Source organism: Doryrhamphus excisus, chromosome 7, assembly GCF_030265055.1.
Source record: "Doryrhamphus excisus isolate RoL2022-K1 chromosome 7, RoL_Dexc_1.0, whole genome shotgun sequence".
In the NCBI taxonomy this organism is placed as follows: domain Eukaryota; kingdom Metazoa; phylum Chordata; class Actinopteri; order Syngnathiformes; family Syngnathidae; genus Doryrhamphus; species Doryrhamphus excisus.
This window is the reverse complement of record NC_080472.1, coordinates 9,897,497-9,920,998: the sequence shown is the minus strand read 5'-3', so window position 1 is coordinate 9,920,998 and position 23,502 is coordinate 9,897,497. Positions and strand designations below refer to the sequence as shown.

Genomic DNA, 23,502 nt, shown 5'->3' with positions numbered 1-23,502 from the left:
TCCGTGTCTCCTCGTCCACCGTGTGGCCCATAATAGGTAGGGGACCTATTATTATTACGTTTTTTTTTAATTTCAATGAAATTATGGCCAATTTTAAATTAACATACAAAGAAACCAAGTTTATTTGTAGTTCTATGTACATGTAATTGTAAGAGTTTGTACTCACTCTTTTGTCTCTCCTGAGGTTTTGAGGCCCAATGTGGATGTTTGTGTTAATATTGTATGGACAAGGCACACGTCATCGATCGGCGAGCTCTCGAAGGGAGTAGAAGTTTGGGGCCGGAGGCTGTGTGCGGCCATGATGATGCGGAGACAGCAGGCGGAGTCTGCGGGCTGCAAGCTTCTTTCTGTCTGGCTGCTGTCCTGTCATCGGCCTGGGTGTGGTTTGAGAGTCCGGGTACCGTTAGCAGGAAGCCGAGCTTTCGAGCTCATTTCACTTCGAAGGCGACACAAAAGACATATTTTCTCCGAAAGAGTTTTCTTCTCGTTTCTTCCAACTAGCAAACGAAAGGTAGCATCGTATTGGACAGGAAAGCGTTAGATTGGCGCCGTTATTCTGATGGGAAAAAGTTTTCTGCTGGTTTCGCCGACTGCTCGTCTGTTCTATTCGTTTTTTTGCTGTGCTTTTTCCTTGTTTTAACCTGAAGCGGACCACTGAAAGCAAAGATGCCCAAAACGGTAAGTTTTTAAACCCCAACTATTCTTATGACGTAAACCCAAATCCCACATTGGCATAATCGTTTACCAAAGGGGTATAATATAACACTATTTTTTGTAACTGTGGCATTCATTAAGTTGTGGAAATGGAAAATCTTTTCAAATTAAAACGCGACGACAGAAGACTTTCCGTTAGGCGAGTGCGCGTGCGCGCTCCCGCCCGAGTGTCTCCTAAAATGAGCGCCTTATAAATAAATCACGTCGTTCATTGAAGGCCTCGGAGCTACTTTGTATCACAAGCCAACTTTATACGTCTCCCCGCTAAGAACACGGCAGGATCTCCCGTCTCAGAGAGTCTTTGTCTGGGGACGCTGCCCTCAAGCACCCCCCCCCCCCCCCGCACCAACCACTCCTCTCGGTAGCCATGGAGCTAGTTCTTCCGGAAACCTCCCCTCCAGCCCGGCTAGCTAGCGGGGCTGCAGGGCTGAACTGGAAGCCGTGGTTGGAGGTATCATGGGTGTGTAGTCCAGGTGTGCCCGAGATTAACATTCTCGTTAGATCGCTATGAACTTTAGCAACCTCTTGAACTGACATAGACGTGAACAATGAAGAGCACCTCTCCTCTTCATTGTTTGGGGTACACGCACGCACACACACACACACACACACACACTCTCTCTCTTTGTTTAAATCAAATAGCATGATGTTGTTTCTAAGCCTGCTGTCCCTTTGGTGAACATGAGCTAAAATGTTGCAGCTCAACACAGTTACAATACAGTCAAATATGCATTAGTTTTGAGCTATGATGTTTACTGACACAATGTGGCAATAAAAGGAACCGCTCGTTTCCTTTTTGGTACAAAAGTACATAGTTTTTTTTTTATTTAAAGGTGTAAATGTCACGAGATCCCACCTTCTTAAATGTGAATATTTTTATTTTTTGTAATATATGAAAGCAGAACATCTTTGTGTTTTTAGCAAAACAAAATTCACTCACATTACTCTGACATTGAAAAGTAGTGATTGACATGTGTGCCTCTTTTTGGTATGCTGACCAAACCTCAAACGATTTGAGTTCCTTTAACATTGATTTGGCCTTAATAGGGTCTAACCAATGCTTTGATTAATCGAGTTAATTCAAGTTTCAGATTAATCGACTAAGAAAATAATCATCAGTCGCAGCCCAACATGTATTTGTTACATTCCTAGTCATTACTAACTTGAGACCTAATAATTGAGTTTCTACTATGTTACCTTGCATTGCTCCTCACCAGTCTACACTCTGCAGCCCTGCCTCCCCCCACAGAGACAAAATGACTATGACTGACACAAGGTCTCTCTCTGTGATTCAATAGAACGTGTGAACTCTCTTCCTGTCTGTTTGGAGGTGGAAGACGAGGAAAACTGACACACATGCACAATGCATTGAAGTATTGAATGTATAGAAGCCAAAAAAATGATTGGGCTCTAATTTTGTGGCGCAGCCCACGCAGTAGTGATTTGGTTGAGTGTGCAGCCAATTTGGTAAATTAGTAGACTGGACTGCGCCGAGATGGGCGTGGCGGCACACCAAGGGAGGTGTCCACATTTTTCAGCTTGACACAGTGACAATATTGTGACAAAATAGCTCGCCAAAGGTGCACTGAAAACTTTCCAGCTCCGACCTGGTCTATTCTTGGCGCAGGCGAAGCGCAGCCTGCGCAGTGGTAAATTGGCTGACAGGCGCACAGTTCACACATATCACCAAAACCTCACAGGCGGATTTTTGCACACATTTCAGAGGAAAAAACATCCACTATTTAATGTAAATGCCGTACATGGTGAATGATGCGCATGGTGGCCTCTGATGCGCAGAGGCAATGTGAGGCGTTCATTTCATTGGTTAAGATTACACCCAGCTGTGTTAAACCCTCTCACACCTTCTCTCCTCCCTCTTTGCCACTAGCACGAGTGGGAGGGATGGCGGCGTGGGTGCGCGGGCCAGACTGCGCTGCTCACAAAAGTGCAACGTGCGCTGCCCACACCCCGTTGGCACAGCGTACGAAATTAGAGCTTCATTTTCGAGTTCATTTTCATTTATTGTGTAATTAATTGTAATAATCTGGGAAAGACAGTTGACAGTTCATTTAAAGAAATGAATGGAAAGACTCAAAATAAATTGTATTTTTTGAGCACATCACCAACAATTAGTTTATCAGCTTGAACATCAAACTTGATGTTCTTGTGTAGTAGGGGTGTATCGGTACATTTATTTGTAATCCAATTTTTTGATACAGAAATTTCGTTTTGGTGCAGAGGCATGCTGATTTCCCAAACAGTACAAATTTAGTGAGGCACGGGATTTGTGCCTGCATATATAAACATATACTGTGAAGCCTAGCGTTTGGCATACAGGTGTCATGGCAAGAAGAATCCAAGAACACTCCAGTGAGAATTGCAGGATTCCATGATAGTACTTTGTATTCGTGAAAAAAGTAAACAAGGCATTGTGTTCATTTATTACTGTATCGAAAATGAACAAAACAGTGACTCGAAAAACACTACTTTGTTACTTTCTGAACCGTTACACCCCGATTGCGTGGGAATTCTGACAATTACACATTATGACAAATGTATTTTTGAAAAGTCAAGCTGAATTCTTGCAAAAATACCAACTGGAACACAGCAAAGACAAGGTTTGTATTAAGGTTGGGTGATATTTTTAATGTACCGGTATACTGGTATAGATTCTTCCAATGATAAGAAAATGACTTACCGGACATACCGATATAAAGGTTGGAATGGCGATAAACGCTGGCGAAAGTTCTGAATCTACTCTTACAGAGCATGAATGGAAGCTAGCAGTGTTAGCTTGTGTGGTTGTGTGTGCACGACTCGGGCTCAATGAGTATATTTTCAACACATATTTTATAGCTGTAATGTAAGAAACGTTTTATAGTGCCTGGTGATGACATGGAAGTTCAGAGTGAAAAAATATGTTCATTTCTATGTTTATATTTCAACATAGGTCATTCATTCACTCATTTTCTACCGCATTTTCCTCACGAGGGTCGCGGGGGTGCTGGAGCCTATCCCAGCTGTCTTCGGGCGAAAGGCGGGGTACACCCTGGACTGGTGGCCAGCCAATCACAGGGCACATATAGACAAACAACCATTCACACGCACATTCATACCTATGGACAATTTGGAGTCGCCAATTAACCTAGCATGTTTTTGGAATGTGGGAGGAAACCGGAGTACCCGGAGAAAACCCACGCATGCACGGGGAGAACATGCGAACTCCACACAAAGATGGCCGAGGGTGGAATTGAACCCTGGTCTCTTAGCTGTGAGTGGAATTGAACCCTGGTCTCCTAGCTGTGAGGTCTGCACGCTAACCACTAGACCGCCGTGCCGGCCAACATAGGTCATCTTAACCGTAAATACATTCTCCACACACATAGAACACACTTCCGTGACCGTCCTTCAAAATATGAGCACTGTTTGCCCCATGTCTGCATGAACAAAACAGAGTGTCATGCAAAATATCTTCCACATACAGTTGGAATTGCATGGTTGACTACATCTTCGTGACAAGCACAGGCATTACAGTTTGTTGAAGATTTAGTAGCAATGTGTGTAGGGGCTGACATCCCATTAGAAAAGTTGCCAGTTTGTTACCAACAAATATATGGCTTAGGGTTTGTAGCTTTTTATACAAAACTCTACTGAATTAAAATTTTATATTGTCATACCGTGACTTATCCTAAAGATATCGTGATATATGCTAAGGTTCATATTGCCCAACTATTATTTGTATTTGGATGTATGAGATAATAAGTTAATAATAAGTTGTAATAAGTTGTGCTTAAGTTTTAATTCCATTATTACGTCCAATATGTTAGACTTGTATAACTAATATGTCGCAGTAAAGCCGAAAACAACAGTGTTTACTGTGTTTTTTCGAGTAGGCAATTTTTTTTCTAAATATGTGACAAGATGACTTATCTTTGTGACAACTATCTACACAAAGTGGAGCTAGGGTACTTTTGGCCTCCACAACAGAGGTCGGGTGGACTGTTTGCGGAGGTATTCACAGTCTCAAAAGGAACTTTTACAACCCGTTCTCAAGCAATAAGAAACTACATGGTGCTATGTGGCTATATTGTATGGATGTGTTGCTTCAGTGTTACAAAAGAGGAAACTGGTCAAGAGGAAGGTCACTGGCCTTCATAATGGCAGAATAATTCTAAAAGATTTCCCTTGCAGTATCACAGATTGATGTGAACTAGTCTGAAAAATTGCTTCTACACTTCCTGCAAAACAGAGCAAGCAAATCATGTAAAAGAAGGAAGCGAGAAAAACTGATTCAACAACAAGGTTCACTTTTTACCCAGTGAAAGTTGTCACAGCCACAGTCGGGTAGCTCGCAGATAGGGACAAATTTTAACTTTATTTATTCATTTGTTTTTCATTTATTTGGTATTTTAGTTATCTGCGTCAACCCCAACATCTCACAAAAGCAATTTCAAATGTCGCGCGCATCCTGCTGGCAAGCACATGAGTTTCTCAAGGAAGCCATGGTGTGACTCAAATGTTCTGCTCTTACATCAGTTCCTTTCTGGTAATTTCCTCGCCCGTAACCTTATATGGACTTTCACATCATGGTCTAGCTGGTCTCCTCCCTGCTTCCCCCAGCCTACTCCTCACATGCAGTGCACCACTCAAGATTGCACTTTTTATCAGCCCTTAAAGTGTCATTTTATCACAGTGAAACTTGATCTGTTTTAGGAGTAAGAGTAATGTCCTTCTAAATAGGATTTCAAACAACAAGCTTTCGTTGGTTATAATCCAGAATGACCAATTTGACCAATTCTGTTAGTCTGGCAAAGCTCATGTAGTTTGTATCAGTGTTACAAGTTCACACATCCACTATCACATCCATACTGTTAGCGTGACTTACCATTGCAGTTTCAAGCCTTGATATTGGCGGTTTGCTTGTTAGAAGGACAAACATTGAACAAGTGTGGCTATGGTGATTTGGTCAATGGAAAGACGTGGAGGTATGCTAGCAGGGGATTTAAGGAGGCTGTAGTGCACATAGCAGAGCAGATTAGCAGTTTGTTGCGATAGAAGTGCTGGAAAAAGTGAATGTTTTTTTACGCACATAGTCCGTTATTGATGTCTTTTCTTCTTTTTGGATTTAGTGAGACATTTAAGCTTCATTTACGCAAGTACTTTTGTCATCATTTGTGACATTTGGGTGAGTCCAATTCTTGTCTTTTCAGCTGCAATCAAACTGTCTAAAAATAAGAGTGAGTTGAGGTTTTGCCAAATGTTTGTTCAGTAAATTCTGGACATGATCTATTGACTCTACTCACACAAGAATAGCTGAGGTGCTTTCGGGAGTTCAATGAGCCAAGTAGATAGTAGACATGTTGGAGCACCAGCTTGGATGTAGATTGTAGAAGAGTTCAGAATGTTAACAACCTCCCAAACAAAAGGGAGTTGTCTCTCTCTGGCACTACGATATGTCAGAGCAGATGGATACGCACATGTATGTATTTAAAAAACAATGGTCGTGGGAAAGACCCTTCCTTGCTTTGTAATGAAAGCTCATCCTCCCTTCCATCCCTACCTCTTCCCATCTGCTAGTTTGCACTCTTCAACTGGAGGGTGTCTTTCAACGTAACACTAGGCTGTTTTCAGCCCTCTGATGTAAACACATCTGGGTAGCAGACATACAACAGTACACAAAGCCACAGAACCTTTTTTTAAGCCAAATGTAGGTTCAACACAGACTTATTAACAACTTTGTTTTGATTGTTTTACTGTTGGTTTGTTTGTTTTAGGATTATGGAAAACTACCAAAAAAAATTTGGTCCCAAGGAAGAACTGGATCGAGATGAAGTTGTCTAAACAATTCAATTATGACTGCTGAGTCATGCTCCAGAATATAAATGAGGGGAAAATTATCATTACAAATAGGGCTGCTACGATTAGTCGACTAATCGCAATGATGTCGACTATTAATATAGTCAACAACTAATTTAATAGTGGGGTAGTCATTTTTTCATAGTCTTCTTTTTTTAATTCTGTTTTTTCGCAAAAACCTTTATCATGACAACTATCTACTAGGCCGATCCCACTTCAACAAGTGTTTGATCCCAGACAAATTACGGAAAGAAAACCTAAAAAACAGACTTAAAGTATTTATTTTTGTGTTGTTTAGGCAAGTGCCTCAGCTGTTTGCGCTTCATGGTACACAATCAAACAAGTGTTTGTTGCTACAAGCACATTTCATTAAATGTGTAATGAACTATCATCTTAATTGCCTTTTTTAAAGTTAGAATATATCTGAATATCTTCAAAATGATGGTTCGATAAGAGCAGCTTCATGTGCGATAGATTGTGTTTTACATTCAATTTAAATACACAAAAAAAACGTGTCAATAGATGATAGTTACATGAGGCGTGGATGTTGATGGATGCTGGGAACTTTTTATTTATTAAGAGAAATTCATGTTTCCATCAGATCTCAAAAAATGTCAGGATAAACTTAATAACTTCATCCCAGAATAAAACAACCAAGGCAGGAAGACTAAGAAAATAGAGTAAAAAGAAAAGTCCAGCCTCATGTGTTTTTTTTGTTGTGTTTGTTTCATGTGATTAGTCAACTAATCAAACAAATAATCGGTGATTAGTCGCCGATCAAAATAAATGGATAGATTTGTGGCAGCCCTAACTAAGAACGCTGTCAATCGTGTGGAGTTGTGTCTTGAAGCAATTGTCTTGAAGCAAAGGAGTGCACTTTGGGTTACAGCTATAGCTATAGTAGTTTTATTCTTAGCTAAGACTGAATCAACAGCACCTCTGCTGGTTATAACCGCTAAGAATAACTGCTATCGCTAAAACTGAATCAACAGCACCTCTGCGGGTTATAACCGCTAAGAATAACTGCTATCGCTAAAACTGAATCAACAGCACCTCTGCGGGTTATAACCAGATGTCAGCGTTGTGTCATATCAGTGCTATGGCACAACTCTTCCGGTTAGTATTATTCTGCTCAATACAACACTGTCATTAAAGCAGGAGTTCAAAGCAAAGCATTAAAATAATTCCCAATGCATTAAAATAATTCCCAATGCATTAAAATAATATTTCAAAAATACAAAGTAATTGATAAATGGGTTTTTCCATTCCCCTAATTTTTTTCACTTCTATTTGAGGAATTTCGTATTGCGTAATTAAAGTGAGAGATACTATTTTATGTTGGAGTTGTCCTGTCAGCCCTCTCGCCCAAGAATTAAAAATGTTAACGTTAGGGATCGACCGATATGGGTGTTTTTCAGGCCGATGCCGATACCGATACCGATTTTTTTTCATCTGATGGCCGATTTTGCTTGAGCCAATATTTGTGGCCGATACTGCTTTTGCTCCCTCAATTTACATGAAAAAATTACAATGATAACTATTGATAATGATTGACAATGATAAATATTCCAGGCCTCAAGTTTAAACAAATATTTATTGAAATGTAAACACTGAACACAGTAGGAGTCAGCTTTCTTAAACACACATTTAAACGGCATTATCAACCTTAAAAGGAATAAATATTCAACCATGTGCAAAACATTTCTGCTGTACTTTAAGTTTTATCTAACATCGATGATCCATGACAGAGAGCGCACACACATAACACGACACGCATTTAACCTGAGCCCGGCGTTGGCTGAATGAAAGTCCTCCAAACACCATGGGACTGAATTGCCAAGGTTGCCATTAAAGCGGTGTTGGTAACAGCTGTACATATTAGCCTCCAACTACATCAACAGCTCCCTAATTCCAACGGGAGGCACTTTTAAAGATGAAGCATTCAGCAGCATTCCTGCTTTTCACACCCACAAACTAAACTATATTTTCAAGCACGTATATTGCATGCACTTGGCGTTCATGTCAGAGCAGGTGGCAATATTTCAACTAAGTTTAACTGTTAGAGCAGGGGTGCTCATTAAGTCGATCGCGATCTACCGGTCGATCGCGGAGGTGGTACTGGTCGATCGCTGGTCGATCGCGGCGTGACATTAAAAAAATATCATCCCAGCATCAATGCCGTCACTTGATTGATATACAGGGCAGCCATTCAGATGACAACTGAATGTTGCCCTTCGGGCGACCAATCAAATCAAACAACGTCTCTAAGTGCAGCAGAACTTACGATGTCAGCCTATCATCCATCCCCGTTACTTGATTGACATACAGGACAACCAGTCAGATGACAACTGAATTTTGACCTTTAGGTCACCGCTCATGCGTAAACAGCGATGCAAAGTGCTAAGCTAGTCGGCGAATTGCATCAGATTTTAAGCCCTCGCTAAAGTTTATGGTCACTAAAATGAGTGAAGTAGCTGGACCAAGTAAAAAGGCAAAAACATATCACTTCCATACGGATGGGAGGTGGACTTTTTTTTCACAATGTCTTTTTCGAAGTGCGTTTGCCTCATATGCCATTCTACCATCGCAGTACCAAAGAAGGGAAATGTGGAGTAATGTGGAGGTAATTACAAAAAATGTTAATTGTTAATTATGTGTGTTTTGCAATATTGGCTCATTTGGTTATGTAAGGTACATCAACATACATTGTACGTACAAATAATCCTCAATACATTTGAAAATAAATAGATGTTTTGCATTTTTGTAGTGGGTAGATCATTTTGACTCGGTCATTTTAAAAGTAGCTCGCATGCTGAAAAAGTGTGAGCACCCCTGTGTTAGAGGATAATTAAAAGTTGAAAACGTACCCTTGTTGTGATTCACCACTGTCGCAGTGTGGGAGGGGTACCACGAATGCGTGTGCGGATGCCTGTCTGTAAATCATGCTGCCCCCTCTCTTCCTTGTCGTTGATGATTTTTAATTGGATGGTAGCCATATCAGTTGTGCTTCTGGATATTGAGGTTGGCTACATCATGTTTGTGGTGAGTTATGAGGTGATTATTTGGTTTGTCAAATCGAAAGCAACGTCAGAGGCGAGCCATGTGATTTCTTGACAGCGTATTGTAGTCATGGTAAAAGTAATAATAACGCAATCATAGCCATAAAAGCAACACAAATCATTCAACATTCATTCAACAGGTATTTGTCAAGTACGCCAAGTAAGTGGCTTGGCCTCATATACACTGCTCACAAGAAGGATATTTCAGATACATTTAGGATAAACCTAAAATGTACTACTGTATACATTTTACAGGTGAACTTAATTTGAGCTTCTCTAATTTTGAATGCACTTGTCCAACCTGTTCAGTATGTAACTTTCTTTTTTTCTAACATGGTAGTTGTGCATACCGCAAACTCTTTGTGAGTAGCATATATGATAGAAAGAGTAATTTAGGCAGCTTACAGTGTAGAGTTGGCGTGGGGAAATGATGAGGACGAAGGCATGGAAACATGGCACGTGGGCTGAGAGGACGCTAAGAATAGCGTGGGCGACACACCCTAACACAACCAGAGAATGTAGCCAAGCACTTCCTTTTTCATGGAACATTGGCCGCTCGGGCTCAGGAAATGAAGCGGCTGAAAGGTCGGCAGGGTCATCAGGAGCTAAAGTGAAATTTGAAATAGTTTCTTGTCGACATATTAGTCTCATGATGATTCTGTAGCTGCTCAGTGTCCACCCACTACAGCAACTGCTGGCGATGACAGGAAGTGACAGAGAGGCAAGTGTCCTGAGCTGTAAATGGGGTTCTGCTGACATGAATGGGAAAGAACGCAACTCTCGTCAGCCCCTGCAAATACTGGGAAATAATGCGTACCATTGTTGTTGAGGGCAGACGTGGGCCTCGGCCTGCACAGTTATTCCCAATAGGCATGTGCGCTGCTGTTTTCATCATCTCTATAAGGACAGTTTGAAATGAGAATCTGCAACAATGAGGTTTTTTTATATTTGGATGACCACATTGACAGCTTGAATAAATGCAATGATGAACTTTACTACTGCAAGTTCAAAAATGACTTTCCCTACTTTTCAAAAACATGAAAGAAAGATTCCTGCATTAACGTATGATATGAGCTCAGTGCATTCTGTACTTAGCAGGAAGTTCCTCAGTGGTTACAAACTAGCTGCAAATAGGTGTATTTGTGTGTTCCTGGCCGAGTGCATAGCACTGAGCTGCTTGATACATGACAGGATGTAGGCCACTCTCCTGAGGGTGAAGCAGAAAAAGGCCTCACAAGGCCTCGTCACCAGAGGATGTGGTTACTTCCTGTAGATAAGTTCTATACTGAGGCCGAGCCAGACGGGCACATTAATTGTTTCATACGCATGCTCATGGAGTCTGTTTGACGGAAAAATATCATTATTCACTTGTAAGCTATGTCGGTCACAGTGTGGAAGTTGTTTTGTGTGTGCAGACGTGAGCAGTTGAATGATCCCCATTTTCCTAAGTACAGTAGGTACATTCCGTTACTGTTATGTTTGGGGACCACCAGCGAATTATGAAAAAGCACGAGTCATTGTCATTTAACTGGTACACAATCACAGTGTATTCAACGAGGGCTGAAAAGTACAAAACACCTTTACAAAAAGCAGGCCAAATTACAATTATACCACACTAGCCACGTTTACATGAGGAGTGTTTCTCTTTCCGAATGGAATCTTTACGAATGACCTTTCCGAAAACAATGGTATACATGGAAAGGAATATTGCAATTTCTTGTCTACATGTGCTGCTATAATCAAACAAGTAGTCATAGTCAATGGGGCATGCGCAGTAAACCTCAACATCACGTGATACTGACTTCCCCGAGTTTTTCTTTTCTGAAAGAACGCAGCCGGGATCAATTTAAACATTTTAAATATTTGAATATTTTATAATTAAACTCGGGACATGTTTTATATAGATATATATTTTCTTTTTTAATAAAAGTGGACTTGTGAATGGCGTATAGAAGGGTTTAGATTCTGTTCCACAGATGGCGCTAATGCACACCAAAGCTGCTTGCCAACCACCAATAAACAACAAAAGAAGAAAAACACTACGAAGAAGATTGGGATTGGATTGGGGAAAGGAATATTCCACCCCGTGAATCCGATTATATATTCATTCGGATTGGCACTTTTCTTTCGGAATGAGGTGTAACCAAAGATTAAATTATTTCCATTTCAGCAAATAAACCGAATGCAATTGGAATATTTGGGTCTATGTATACGTGGCTACTGAAGGGTTGCCAAATCTTAGAGTTATAGGAATGATAACGTTTGGACCAATCAGCTCCGGGGGGTTATACACTTCTTTCTGGTTTATCATTGTAGCTGAGAAGAGCAATACACAAAACAATAAGAAAAACAAATTACAATTACACCACCCGGAAGGGGAGGGTACCCCGTTATAAAATATCTGATTGATTCCAAAACCTAAACTATGAGACGGCATACTATTTCCTAAGGCACAGAACTTCATGAAAATGAAGTGACACTTTGATATAATTTAAATAATTTTGTTATAGAAATGTGTCCTGTATACAAAGTACTTATTGAGAGTCCTGGGTTATGATTGGACAGGTGCATACGAGCTCGCTGTTGGCTACCCTGTGATAGCATCGCTGTCTAAGGCTGGACACACAATGTAGAGTTTTGAAACATGCCAATGATAACAAGAGGGCAAGATTGAAAACTGACACTTCAAAAAGTAAGTTGGCATGAAGCCAGTACAATTGGGTAAAAGATGCCAGAAAGTTGAATGAGTTTGAAAGGTGAGCTATCACACGCTGGCATAGATAGGCTTTGCATGTGACAAGCTATCTTCAGTGAACTACACATTTTAACAACAATTTGCACCATAATAAGTAACACAGTGACTATCAACATAAAGATGACAAAGAGAGTCGCAACAAGTGCCAACACAGTGGAAAGGCGATTCCAGTGCATGTTTTTCAAAATAAAGTGCAGTTAAAAAAACTTTTCATGATTTTTGTTTTCAAACTAGTTTGTGGTCACTATTTGAGTAGATAATAAGCTATGTAGCATACGCAGTATATACATTCATACAATATATTAATTAATATTGTTTTCATAAATGTGTATAAATAGTGGGATTTCTAACAGTGCTACATGTATGCTGTACATCAGGGATCCATGCTGTGTTTTTATGGCACAATAAGGAACTTTTGGAGGCACGCCCCAGCCGCAAGCCTCTTGTAACTGCTTGTTGATGAGTGAATGCATGACAAAAGAAACACTTCGCGCGCAGGAATTCGGAGTAGAGTTACAATGCATACAAACAAAAAAAAATGATTTTAGCCCATGAATGGGACAGCACTTACGTCATAGAGAATAGTCATATTTCTTCCATCACTGCAGTATCCATCTGATAACATAGCTACTTAGCACGATGTCACCGAATGCAGCTGCACAAGCTGTACAAGCTAGCTTGTAAAAAACTTTCTTTTTTTTTGCTGATATTGGGTTGATACCGATATCAAATTGGCACACCCCTAATTTCTATATTCTTGTGGGACATATAATTCAGCAATTATGCCAAGAATCTGCACTTGTTTAGTTCATGTGATTGTGGTTTCATTCATTTTATTTGCTGTCTACTTTAGATTAGTGTGCGAGTCACCACGATGGATGCAGAACTGGAGTTTGCCATCCAGCCCACTACAACAGGAAAACAACTATTTGACCAAGTAGGAGAACTGAAAGCTATTTTCAATTGCCCCAGAAGTACCCGTTTTTTGTGGTGTACTGTTTTAAAGATCTGTGATTTTTTTTCAATGGTTTCAGGTGGTGAAGACCATCGGGCTGCGGGAAGTTTGGTACTTTGGACTCCAGTACCAGGATACAAAGGGTTTATCCACATGGCTCAAGCTCAATAAGAAGGTGAGTTCTTCATTGATTTCCTCTTGGGTTGAATATTTGACCCATACTTTCATTTTGATTTCAGGTCACGGCCCAAGATGTGAGGAAGGAGAGCCCTCTGCTGTTTAAGTTCCGTGCCAAGTTCTTTCCTGAGGATGTGTCAGAGGAATTAATCCAGGATGCCACCCAGAGGCTTTTCTTCCTTCAGGTGAAGGAGGGAATCCTCAATGATGATATCTACTGCCCCCCAGAGACAGCAGTCCTCCTGGCCTCCTATGCAGTGCAAGCCAAATATGCGGACTACAACAAGGAAGTCCACACACTAGGTTATCTTTCAAATGAGCATCTGCTCCCGCAGAGGTAACGCGAATACACAAGATGCAAGACACGTACGTACAGAACTCTTGTGGTTGTATCAGGATTTGTATTGCTCTGTGTTGGCAGAGTTCTGGACCAGCACAAACTCAGCAAAGACCAGTGGGAGGAGAGGATTCAAGTGTGGCATGAAGAACACAAAGGAATGATGAGGTAATCGGTTACTTTTTCTTCTCATTCTCATAAGATAAGACATTCCCAGCTGATTATACTGATAACTTGAACTCTGTGTACCGTATGTACCAAACTATGTCTTCCTTCCTTTGGATGTCTCCTACAATGGTCTGGCATGACATTGGTGTAGTCATTCAAAGTATGAATATCAAGGTGACCGAAAAGTCAAGTTGTTGTTACCATAAGCTATGCGAGTACTGAAACATTTCCAAACCACTATCGTTAGCTGACAGCTAGCTTAACTAATGCATGTGTGTGTCACATGGGCCGTACTTCATGTACTCAAAGCAGAATGTTCACAGCACATTCAAATGTTGGCCCTCTAGGCAGCCAAGGAACCCGTCGCATACAGTTCCTTTTACTGACTTCTGAATGACCGAATCAATGTGAAATTACACCTAATGCTGACATTTTAAGTAAAATGGGTGAGGTTCTAATTATTTTGTGTCTAATGATGTGTTAAAAACAAATCCAGACACCAGGCAATACCAGATGAATGTTATCCCCCACGTTACCACAGTGGGATACAAATGCACTTTATCCCACATGAGACACCCACATGGACACTCTCAGTGATATTGTCAAAGTCACAATAAAAGCAGGGAACACCCTGGACAGATCACCATACAATCACAGAGTTGCAGACAAACCAATGGACAGGAACTTTTGATCATCAAAATATACCAGAATATACCATCAGAATACACCAGCCAACGTGACTGGCGCTTTGTGTCCTTCTTTCTTTCATACACTCCCACAGGACAGCAACCTATTTGTGGCAGTGCTGGGTTCATGGGGGTAAGAGCAGACAGCAGTGATTTTGCTGTACCCTTATCCCTCACTACTTTGTCGCATTATCACAGGTTTTCAAAATATATTCATTCATAAATCATCGCTGTTTCATGGTGGAATATAACATACTATTATTTTATGTATTTATTTTGTGTTGCCTAAATGAAGCACTTTGAACTAAATACAAATAAGGCATTTAGAATACATTGTGGTGATATTGTGGTAACATTCTATACTGGTCACAGCCGCACGGTGATCAAGTTGTTAGCATGTTGGCCACACAGTCAGGAGATCGGGAATACATGCATGTCAGGTTAATTGGCAACTCTAACTTGTCCATAGGTATGAATGTGAGTGTGAATGGTTGTTTGTCTATATGTGCCCTGTGATTGGCTGGCTACCAGTCCAGGGTGTACCCCGACTCTCGCCCCAAGACAGCTGGGATAGGCTCCACCATACCCCCACGACCCTAATGAGGATAAGCGGCATAGAAAATGGATGGATGGACATACTGGTCACTTGGTGTCTGTAATGTTACATGGATGATACAAGAAAGGAAGTAACCACAATGTGCTTACGAGTTCATGGCTTCACTTCTCTTCACGCTATTTCATTCTTCTGCTGTTTTGTGGTCGAATAGTAGTCAAGAAATAAGCACATTAAAGTATATATTTACTCCTCAAACATCTTAAAAGTTGTTTACTTCTATGAAACAACAAAAACAACACAGGAAAATAAGAGTTTGATGACAAAACTACATGAAACTGTTCAGAGACAACAACGGCATCACCGACTTCTTCCCTTATTCTTTGTGATTGCGACAGATCCACAGCCAGTGTAATCTAGTTGGTCCCTAGCACTAGCACTGGCACACATTTAATGTGACGCACAAGCACAGATTTTATTTACAGTTTGTCTTCAATGGCTTATTTTCTCTGATTGTCCCTATATTGGGTGATATGAATGAGACCATGTGGGTGTTGTTTCATGTCTGGGACTTCTATTTAGAAGGCCGTACACAAGTTTTCCATACTATAACTGTGAAAATATTTAAAGATATTTAAAGATTTAAAGAACCCTACTTTGTGGAAAGTCGTTTATCACGATAGAAACTGATACCACAATAATCAGGAAAAAAGCTAAAAGAAACAAAGGGATTACAGTACTTAGAATGCTGCAGCATTTGGATGACTGGAATTAAAAGACATATTTTGTGTCTACAGAGAGGAATCCATGATGGAGTACCTGAAAATTGCCCAAGACCTTGAGATGTATGGAGTCAACTACTTCAACATCAAAAATAAGAAAGGAACAGAGCTGTGGCTGGGAGTGGATGCATTGGGACTCAACATTTACGAACAGAATGATAAGTAAGCAAAGATGTGCAAGGTATGTACAGGTCGCTTTACGTCACCAATACTGAACATGCATGTATTTAACAGAATGACACCCAAAATTGGATTCCCCTGGAGCGAAATCAGGAATATTTCCTTCAACGACAAGAAGTTTGTCATCAAACCAATTGACAAAAAAGCACCAGTATGTTGCCTCTTTAAATTAAAAGTTCATTGCATGATCACAGTTACAAATCTTAATATGTGTTTTCAGGACTTTGTGTTTTACGCTCCGAGGCTGCGCATCAACAAGCGCATTCTGTCTCTCTGCATGGGAAATCACGAGCTGTATATGCGTCGCCGCAAGCCAGACACCATTGAAGTACAGCAGATGAAGGCTCAGGCTCGGGAGGAGAAGAATCTCAAGAAGATGGAACGGTAATCACTACACTCAAAAAAATCCCTCAAAACCTCACATCATTAAGTGGGGGTGTCACAACACTCGGTTCACAAGACGATACACGAGACAAGATTTCATCAGTACTTTTAAAGGGGACCCATTATACTCATTTTTTGACCCTTTGTATTGAGTTGTGGACGCCTATGGAACAGCCAGCACACAAAGCGTTCTAGTTCTTCCAGAATCTGCACCTATTCAGCTGTATTTCTTTGGATTTCGTAGTTTCCGCGAAAATGGTCTGTTTTAATGTATTCCACCCACTCTGCTGTGGTAGGTCACACTGCCAAGGCCATAGAAACGCTTCCTGTTTGTGCCGCTAACTATTTAGGAGTTAATAAACAGTATGAAAGCTGATCAATTTGGGCAATTGTGGGGCAAAGTGGGCAATTTTGCCCACTGCCAATGCATATAAAGACTTGCGGTTTGTGCCGCCAACTTTATAGGAGTTGATAAACAGCAATTTTTTTTTAATGTCCACTATGAACATACAGCTATACCTGTTGGATCCCGAATCTGAGAGCAAGAGAACAAGAGCTTACAGTCCAAAGTTTCTCAAGGAAAGAGGTCACTTCAAGACACGTCTCAGACGTCTCTCAAATGTTAAAGCATTTTAGCATTTAGCATTAGCATTTTAGCAAAATGCTAAAGCATTTTAGCATTTGACGTCTCTCAAATGCTAAAGCATTTTAGCGCAGGCTTTGTCGGCTAATCCAGCTGCATAATGGCCCATGTTCACAAACAGTCCAGTGTGAAATGCCGTTGACAGATTAAAATGCATTTATTTTGTTGGTAGGGAATCAGGAACTCCAACGACTTGTGCCTGATGGTGGCGTCTTTAGGAATTGTAAACAAATGCGGTCCTTTTCAAGGTATTGCTAGTAAGTAAACAGCGGAGCAGCGCTTGGGGGAGGGCAGGGAAGCAGAGCTTGGGGGAGGGCAGAGAGTTGATATATAAGAGAAATCCGCTCCTCTCTGACGTCACAAAGGAACAGTTTTACCATGCTTTTTCAAAAGTGTTTTGAGCCATTCCAAATGCGCAAACCTCATTATCCGAAACATTGGCCTGGGGCCTGGGGCCCACAGACTTTTTTTTCCTGAAGGAGTCAGGTTTTAATTTCGGGAGATATTGTGTTGTGACCTATATTTAAGGTATGCCATGCAGGCAGCCCTAATGTAGCTGGGATGAGCCACAATTCATCAACATTATTGTATATTATTTATCCATATTTGTGTTGAGTCACAGAAGCCCTGCATGCGATAAATGGTCCACATCTCATTCATTATCTCATTTTTTTAGAGCCCTACTGGACAATGAAAAGAGGAAAAGGGAAGCTGCAGAGAAGGAAAAAGAGAAAATTGAAAAAGAAAAAGAGGAATTAATGGAACGGTTAAGGCAGATTGAGGAGCAGACCAAAAAGGCACAACAAGAGCTGGAGGAGCAAACACTGAGGGCTCTGGAGTTGGAACAGGAGAGGAAGCGAGCTCAGGAGGAGGCTGAGCGTTTGGAGGCGGATCTTAAAGGCGCAGAGGATGCCAAGATGGCTCTGTTGCAGCAGTCAGAAAACCAGATGAAGAACCAAGAGCACCTGGTCAGTTGCATGATGTACTTCGGTCATATATACACTGCCCATAATTTGGAACACCAGTTATTGATTGAAATTCAAGTCGTTAAAGTCCAATGAATATCTTCAAATGGTACAAAGGTAAGTGGTGTGAAGTGCCAGAGGTTAAAAAAAAGTAAGGTACTCAAAACAGAAAAATAAAAGTCCTGTTTCAGGGACCACAAAATGAGTCAATAATATAAAGCTGTTCTGCAGACATGGAGGTTGATCAAGTATGGCAGTTGGTGCAGCTAATTGCACCTGTATCACCTGGTTAGTCACCTAACCAGGTGACTCAAGTTCTGCAATAAATACTACCGCCATAAAAACAGTGTTCGGAACACATTGTGGAACTGTATATCAGTTCAACAGCATTGTACTGGAGTATTTGTTGCTACAAAAATGGCAAGAAAAAAGGAATTAACAATGGAAGAGAGAAGGACCACCTTAACACATCAAAATGGAGGTTTTTCTTCCAGACAAATTGGAGCGTTGTAAAACTTTTGACTTTTAGTGTACAATCATTCCTCGAAATATCGCTCTCTCAATACGTCACAGTTTTTCCCAGACATTAATGAATGAATAAATGCTAGCTGCTAGCTACAACATAGTCGCAGCAAGTGGCATGTCGTATTCTGGTCACTGGCAGCAGGAATGACAAAATATTGAGAAGTTAGGAGGAATGCACCGTAAATGAGATTGGCCTATAACTGATACTGATCAATTGATTTATGATGAGAGCTATTGGCCACGGGCGCCATTACACAATTCCAAGGGCCCCTGGCAAATAGGTAATTATTAAAAAAAAAAAGGATTGAGCAGATTGTCTTTTTTTGCATTATTGATGGGAAACAATTTCTGTACTATTTGACACAAGCCTAAATTTTATTTAATGCATGTTTTTGAGTAAACAAAAACAACGATGATGTTTTTAGGCCACCGAGTTAGCAGAGCTGACGTCTAAGATTTCCCTCCTGGAGGATTCCAAGAAGAAGAAGGAAGAGGAGGCAACGCTGTGGCAACATAAGGTCTGCTTCTTCTTCAACAGATCCCAAAAAATAGATGCCATCTTCCACTGTGTACAGCAGGGATGTCGGCCTGCACGTCATTTAATTGAATTTCATTGTTATTGGCCCTTAGCATAAAAATAACAACTAATTAGATAGATGGATGGATGGATGGATGGATGGATTGATTGATTATTAGATTTGGACTAAATTGCTTTGTCACTGTGGTTAGAGCACAGGCCACACAGCTAGGATACCCCGAGTTCGATTCCACCCTCAGGCGTCTCTGTCTCGGCCATCTCTGTGTGGAGTTTCGAGAACTCCGGTTTCCTCCCACATTCCAAAAACATGCTAGGTTAATTGGCCACTCCATAGGTATGAATGTGAGTTTTTGTCCATTTTGTGAGTTTTTGTTGATGACCTTCAAAATACGGGTTTTTACCGTTATTAGAGCCCCGTAGACACAAAATAGCATCCCTATAGTCACCTTTACCATATTATCCAATATTCAGTCATTCATTCATTTTCTACCGCTTGTCCTCAAGAGGGTCGCGGGGGTGCTGGAGCCTATCCCAGCTGTTTTGTGAGGTAACCGGAGTTCAATTCCCCTCTCGACCATCTCTGTGTGCAGTTTGCATTTTTCTCTGGGTACTCCGGTACTCTGGGTATTCCAAAAACATGCTAGGTTAATTAGCCACTCCGATTTCTCCATAGGTATGAATGTGAGTGTGAATGGTTGTTTGTCTATATGTGCCCTGTGATTGGCTGGCTGCCAGTCCAGGGTGTACTGTACAGGGTGTACTGGCAGTGTGGGTGTACGGGGACCTTCAGGATATTGAACTCCAGATAAGGAGCTTCTGGATATTGTTGTGGGGTCTTTTGTGACCTCTTCGGACCTCATCTGTACACTTGGGATTTTTTCACACAAGCCCATTACATAACATTATGTAGATATATATTATATGTATAGTTATGTTGTTAATTTTTCGTTTATTCAAATAATGGAATGTATGGGAAATAGTGGCTTAACATACATTAGCTTTGGCATCTTTGATGTATCAAAGTTGACCATTGTGTCAAATATTGCCAGCACATAAATGGTCATTTTTAACTGATTGCTTCATTCCCTCAGGCCACCATGGTGCAGCAGGACTTGGAGAAGACCAAAGAAGAGCTCAAAAACAAAGTGACGGTGGCCCACGTTCAGGAGCCCCTTAACACCGAGAACGAGCACGATGAGAACGACGAAAGCAGTGCAGAGGCCAGTGCCGAGTTCACGTCTGCCGCCACGTACAAGGATCGTAGTGAGGAGGAGCGCATGACCGAAGCGGAGAAGAATGAACGTTTGCAGAAACATCTACTGGTGAGTCTGTCTTGTGTTGTAGTAGTTTAGAATCTTTAGGTAAAGAATTCAGTGCAATCAGTGAGGCAAGCTGGACAACACACATAGTACAAAATAGAATGGCAGTCTGTACGCACGTACGGCCACAAGATGGCAGCAAATGACCATGGAGTTTACAGTGTTGGAGCCAGGGCCCGTGGTATGCAACAAAGCCAGTGTTGAAAATGGCTGGTCGAGAGGGCTCTACATATGGAATGTATTTACAAGGTCAACTGGTTTTCTATGCTCTAGCCTGAAAATATTGCTTTTGAAAATAAGGAATCCTACTACGGGGAACTTCACTTATCATGGTTGGGTGTGGAACTAATTCACCGCGATAACGAGGGATTGCTGGATCAGCAATGGTTAGTCAATCCACATCGAGAGGAAATGCCAACTCTGTCATGTCTCTCATTCCAGGCTTTAAGCTCAGAACTGGCCAATGCTCGAGATGAGACCAAGAAGACGGTGAACGACATCATCCACGCTGAGAACATGCGAGCGGGACGAGACAAGTACAAGACCCTCAGACAGATCCGGTCAGGGAACACCAAGCAGCGTATTGATGAGTTTGAATGCATGTGATATGGCTGCCAGCCATATGGCGGCACGGCAGGTCGTGGGTCACTCAGCTCTAAGTCTCCTCCCAATGAATCAGCTTCCAAACAGCACAATGTCCAAACATGGAAAACGCCATTTGCTAGCTTCCTAACGCTGACTTTAGGCGCGCCACTGGTGGATAAGGGACATATTATATTTTAGAACACTTTTCAAGCTTATCAGTGATCGACCACATTTCCAGAGCCACATTTTGTCATTGTGAGCTAAGATTTCTGTCACATTCTTGTATCGTCCCTTCAAAATAAAAGACCCCAAGGCCAGTTTTAACGCTGTGCCTGTTAGATATGTATTTCTGCTGTAATCATGCAATCTGCATTTTTCTGATTATATTCATGATCCCATGATGAATACAGCTGGTGATTGTTTTGCTGCATCAGCATCAACTGATTCTTTTTTACAATTGGGGAAAAGAGCAAACTCGTGCAAACCCGAAAACATTTGAGTTATTTGTGGTGTTGAATTGGAAGACAACTGAACATCAAGTTTGAACATCAGAGTGAAGCTCTGAGTTTAGAGTTAGGCTTTTAGTTTTTCATGTATGAGCTTTTAATCAAATAGTTTTGTTATTACTGATGGCTGCAGATTTTCTCTCCGACAATGCAAACATCCTACAGTATGTCTTCTGTAAAATGGAATAAAAAAGCTGAAATGTCTTTTGCATATAATAATTTCCTTTAACACGCACTGGAATATCGCAGTTTGCAATATTAATAGGGATGTCCCGACTGACCATCCACTGTATTTTGAAAATCGGATCAAATTGGCTTCCGCCACAAGATTTGGCCGATCACGGTTGTAACCCTGGGCCACACTCCAACACGGGAGGTGCCCTAATGCGCCTCAACGCCGCTTGCCACTAGACTGGCACTACCAACGCCGCCATGCAGACATGTCTGTGGTGTACTTTGGCGAAGTTAGTTTCATGTTGGACTACAGCGGTAGTTCCCCCTCTGTACCCGGACTGCTGTGTCATGGTGCCGCTCTAACTACTAGGGACCCTCAAATAAATCCAAGTGAGATTGTCATTTCACTTTAAAACACACACCAAATTGATCTATAATCATGTGAAATGATTAGTCCAAAAATATTTGGCGCACCCATTTTTTCCAACTTTATGTTTTATTGCATAGGACCTGACTGACAATATTATTGAATTGTTGAATTAAAAAGTACATACTAGGGTTGAAGTATTTTTAATGCATGAAAGAGCTATTTTCATAACCATATTCCATCCATCCATTTTCTATAGCGCTTCTCCTCATTAGGGCTGTGGGGACTTTGGGCGAGAGGCCTGGACTGGTCGCCAGCCATAACCAAATTCAATTCCACAATTTCTTGTTTGTAACAAAAGCTTAATATTACAAAAAAAAAGATTCAGGATAGGATTGGCAAGACTATTAAAAAAATGGGATCGGAAGCCAAAAAATGTGGATGGGGACATCCTAGTATTAACCAAAACAACAATGAGCAGTATCTCCAATTCTTGCATTCTAAAAATATACTGTATGGATTTAATTCATAACTTTTGTATTGTTGTGATTTGGATTTTTCTGATGTGATAAAATCATGTACGATGTCATTTAAAAAACCACCGTGGTGGATATTTTTGTATATGAAATCATCAGCACAGAAGACAGTGTTACTTTGTAAATGAATGAGGTGGCTGACGTCTGTTCTCCATGAAGTTGAAGGAACAAGCAACACCTTGATTGGACCAATGAAAACGTACATTCCACTTCACAACTCCAGTTCAACTTGAAATGAATCTGGCCCGAATGTTATTTACCACAAATATTCGGCACAAGAAGGGTTTTGCTTGTTCCAAAAAATTTGAGATAGTCTTTGAAAGCTGTATTTACATTATTTTGCAAGGCCAAAATAAAAGTATTATAGCAGTAGGTGTTTCTTTTTACTCAATTTGGATGAATTTGTACCTAGATGCAATTTATTATACAGTATTTTTGTCAATTGCTGCGTATATTTCTTCCACAAAGTATCTAATACAAGAATACAGTTGCTATTTTGGATACCTTTTGATGCCTTTGACTATAACTTATTGAATGATGCTGTACTGTATTTCACCTGAACAAGCTCATACTGCATGTGGAAGAGGAGACATTTTACTCCACTTGAAATATGAAATATGAATTACCGGTTAGGATTTTCTGCAGACAGTGCCTTGCTCAAGTTGATCATCAGAACTTTTTTTGCTTCAAGTCTTCCTTTTCACCAGTGAATAAAAAAGCCAGAAAAAAAATGCTTTA

The 23,502-nt window shown here is 40.9% G+C and overlaps 1 protein-coding gene and 1 long non-coding RNA gene across 5 annotated transcripts in view; one reads left to right on the top strand and one right to left on the bottom strand.

The window, feature by feature from the left end:
• The window catches only part of LOC131131927 (uncharacterized), a 16,922-nt gene extending 15,364 nt beyond the window's left edge, over nt 1–1,558 (bottom strand). The window contains exon 1 of one of the 3 annotated variants that reach the window (XR_009130275.1): nt 167–1,558. This is a non-coding gene — a long non-coding RNA (uncharacterized LOC131131927). The remainder of the gene's footprint in view (nt 1–166) is intronic. The other 2 variants (XR_009130277.1, XR_009130276.1) reach the window with 2 other exon arrangements.
• Nucleotides 349–23,502, top strand: LOC131131926 (moesin-like). Of its 2 annotated transcripts, XM_058076981.1 has the most exons (12): nt 349–678; nt 13,238–13,321; nt 13,419–13,514; nt 13,579–13,853; nt 13,938–14,021; nt 16,058–16,204; nt 16,277–16,373; nt 16,443–16,606; nt 17,926–18,217; nt 19,165–19,257; nt 20,369–20,599; nt 21,038–23,502. In XM_058076981.1, the coding sequence occupies exons 1-12, from the start codon at nt 667–669 to the stop codon at nt 21,200–21,202; spliced, it is 1,740 nt and encodes a 579-aa protein (XP_057932964.1). In that variant the 5' UTR covers nt 349–666; the 3' UTR covers nt 21,203–23,502. The 2 variants fall into 2 exon arrangements, with proteins under 2 accessions (XP_057932964.1, XP_057932965.1); XM_058076982.1 differs by lacking the exons at nt 349–678; nt 13,419–13,514; nt 13,579–13,853 and having other exon boundaries at nt 13,263–13,321.